The sequence below is a fragment of the Brugia malayi genome (assembly GCF_000002995.4).
Source record: "Brugia malayi strain FR3 genome assembly, contig: Bm_v4_Chr4_scaffold_001, whole genome shotgun sequence".
Classification (NCBI taxonomy): Eukaryota; Metazoa; Nematoda; class Chromadorea; order Rhabditida; family Onchocercidae; genus Brugia; species Brugia malayi.
In genome coordinates this window covers 9,435,001-9,438,247 of record NW_025062478.1, presented here as the reverse complement: position 1 = coordinate 9,438,247, position 3,247 = coordinate 9,435,001, and the positions used below count along the sequence as shown (strand labels likewise).

At 20.6% G+C, this 3,247-nt stretch overlaps 1 protein-coding gene across 1 annotated transcript in view; it reads left to right on the top strand.

Moving 5' to 3' along the window:
* Bma-slc-25A29 (Uncharacterized protein) overlaps positions 1-3,247 on the top strand; it is a gene marked incomplete at both ends in the record, with an annotated part of 3,758 nt that continues 511 nt past the window's right edge. Inside the window, 6 exons of the mRNA XM_043082237.1 lie at positions 1-100; positions 526-654; positions 1,180-1,370; positions 1,891-1,976; positions 2,135-2,271; positions 2,823-2,988. Coding sequence (XP_042938171.1) covers positions 1-100; positions 526-654; positions 1,180-1,370; positions 1,891-1,976; positions 2,135-2,271; positions 2,823-2,988 — 809 coding nt within the window. The remainder of the gene's footprint in view (positions 101-525; positions 655-1,179; positions 1,371-1,890; positions 1,977-2,134; positions 2,272-2,822; positions 2,989-3,247) is intronic.

The window sequence follows — 3,247 nt, the reverse complement described above, 5'->3', positions numbered from 1 at the left end:
ATGCTTGCTATAGGCTATTGTAGTGAGCATTATGATCGAAAGCTCGAACGGTTCGGCTATTTTGAACCTATACTACACTATCTAATTGGTGTTGTGGCAGGTATTTTGCATTTACAGTATTTAGATAGATCAATAGATCAATCAATAGATAGATAAAGATTTGAATTCATTTGTGATAATATTTAACTAAAAATATTATGCAAGATTGTTACTATTTTATTTTCCTTCTATTTATCATCTTACTTCTTAGTTTTATAATATTTACGGAAATGATTAAAAATTTAATTTGTAATGAATAATGAATTATTTGCTAATATTTTTCATTAATTATGCTATTATTTTATATTTTTTAAATATTTAAGTTGAGTAAATCATACATATCAATATTAATTTTTTTAAAAAAATAGAGAATTGTTGATATTGATAAGGAATTTACTATCTTTTAATTTGGATTTTATCAAATTTTTTTTTACCCACAAATTATTATTTTTTTTTTTAATCATAGATTTTCTAAGATTTTTATAGGTGCAGCAGGTGTGCTAACAGGTCATCCATTGGATACGGTTAAAATACGTCAACAAACTGAAACACAAAGTATTTATCGTTGTTGCTCATCAATCATACAAAATGAGAGCATTTTGGGATTTTTTAAAGGTGCAAAATTTTGTTTGTTTACGTCAAATGATATTTTTAACAATGTTTACTACTCTTTTATCTACTATTTATTACTGAAAAACTTTGCTATTCAAGAATAGAAATAGGTCAAAGTTCTTTTCTTTTACCATTTTAAAAATAAAATTTTGTGATAAAATATTGAAATTATATTACACATTAAATTTAGCAAATTTTATCGCTCAGATTTAATTTTGAAATAAATGAAACAAATGAATAAATAAAAAAAAAGAGAGAACTAAATTGTATTATTATTATTACATATAATGACAAAATTGATTTCCATGATAAAAATGATAAAAAATGATTCTGAAGTGAATTTGGAAAGACTAATGTTTATTATCATTTATTTCTAAAAAGAAAAAAAAAACACATTATTATATATTATTTCGAAAAATTTTTTTAAATTTCAAAATTTTAAATATTAATTGCTTATTTGATTTAATTTCTTAATATCATAAGTCATTTTTATTATTTCTAGTTTATTTCATAAATTTTTAATTTCAGGAATGTCAAGTCCATTGATAAGTTTTACAGCAATTCATGCTATAGCATTTGGTGTTTATGGTAATACAATCAAACTTTTTGATAATTATCACAATTTACTTGGCTCATTTATTGCTGGCAATATAGCTGGTATTGCACAATGCAGTATATGTATTCCATCAGATTTAGTTAAAATAAAGTTACAATTACAAGTATAATATTTGTTAAATTAAATATGTAAAAGAAATAAAAGTATATCATTGATAATCATTTTTAAAATTATTCAATTGCTAATTAATTTACTTTTTCTTCCTTTTTTTTGAATAAATTTCTTAGTTTTAAATAAATTTATTCTACTCCTTTTTTTCTCCCCTATTAGTTGCATAAAGACGAATAAAATTTTTTACAAACTCTTATTTTTTATAAATTTTTTTTTTTGTTTCATCTAAATTATTACTACAGGACATTGATATTTTTGAAAAATGATATTTAATAATTTATTATTGTTTTAAATAAAAGCGAACTTTTTTTTTCTTTCTTTTTCTGTTCCATTGTTTTTTATTGACTTAATTATAAAATTATCAAATTAATTTTGTTATAAAAACAAACAAACAACAAGAAAAACGGAAAGAAAGAAAAGAATGGGCAAGAAAATTTATTATTTTTTTAAATTTATATTCAAATTATATAAATAAAAATAATTTCATTACATATATATATTTGTATATTTAGAAAGATAACAGACAAAAATTGTATATATCATCATATGATTGTGCTCAACAAATGGTAAAACAACATGGTTTTTTCTCGATATATAAGTATGTTCTACATATAAGTTAATAAAAGTTATAAATATAATTTCTAGTAATATAATAATTGAAATTTATTTCAAATTTATAAAATGAATTATTTTATCTTGTCTTTCGTTTCTTTTTGTTTTCTTTTTTTTTTTCACTTGAAAAATATGTTATTTAAGAGGTACATGGATTACAGTTGCACGAGATGGTCCTGGTTATGGCATGTGGTTTGTCACATATGAATTTTGTACACAAAAGTTAAGTAAAGATGGTACAGCTTCGTCGTTAACTACATTTCAATTACTTTTAGCTGGAGGTTAAATTTTACCAATTATTAATTATCATTTTTTTTTTTCGCTGCAAATTATTGATTAATTAAATGAAAATGAAAGAGAAATGAAATGAAAAAAAAAATTGGATGAAAAGAATTATCATTTTTAATATTTATTATTATTATTGTTTTATTACTATTGTTATTATTACATTTTTTTTTCCAGGTTATTAATTAATTGAATGAAAAAAAAAAAAAAAATGAATTCGTATCATAACATTTATTATCACTACGATATATCATTTTGAAATTATGATAGTACTTTGCACAAAGAAAAAATCATTATTATAATTAATCATATATTTGTATTTTCAATTAAATTATATCATAATTTCCAATCACAATTATGTCATTTAATATATTATTATGTCATTTAATATATTAATATATTATAATTAATTGAAATGTCATTAATAATTGATTTCCTTCTTTCTACTCCACAAAATTATATCATAATTTTTAGTTATAATTTTATCATTTGGTATGAAATAATTAATTAAATATCATTAATAATTTAATTTTCATTCATATTTTAGGTATTGCGGGTATTATGTCATGGATATGTAATTATCCTTTAGATGTGATAAAAACACAATTTCAAGCTAATGATAGCATACATTCATATAAACAAATTTGTCAAAATATTATGCGAACATCTGGCATCAAAGGTTTCTTTGCTGGCATTTCAGCTACTATTTTCCGGTATATTTTTGGTATTCAAAATTTTTAATTTAATATTTAAATTTTTAATTCATTTATTTTGTATTTAATAACAGTAAGAATAAATGAGTTAAATAAATATTAACAAATCCTTAGAAATTTTATACATCATGAGATTAAAATAGATTAATATATCAATTTATCATATGTATAGCTCTATCATTCATTCATAAATAAAATATCAGTCGATTTTGTTGTTCAAAATTTTTAATTAAATACTTTGTGAATCGGATGATTAAAC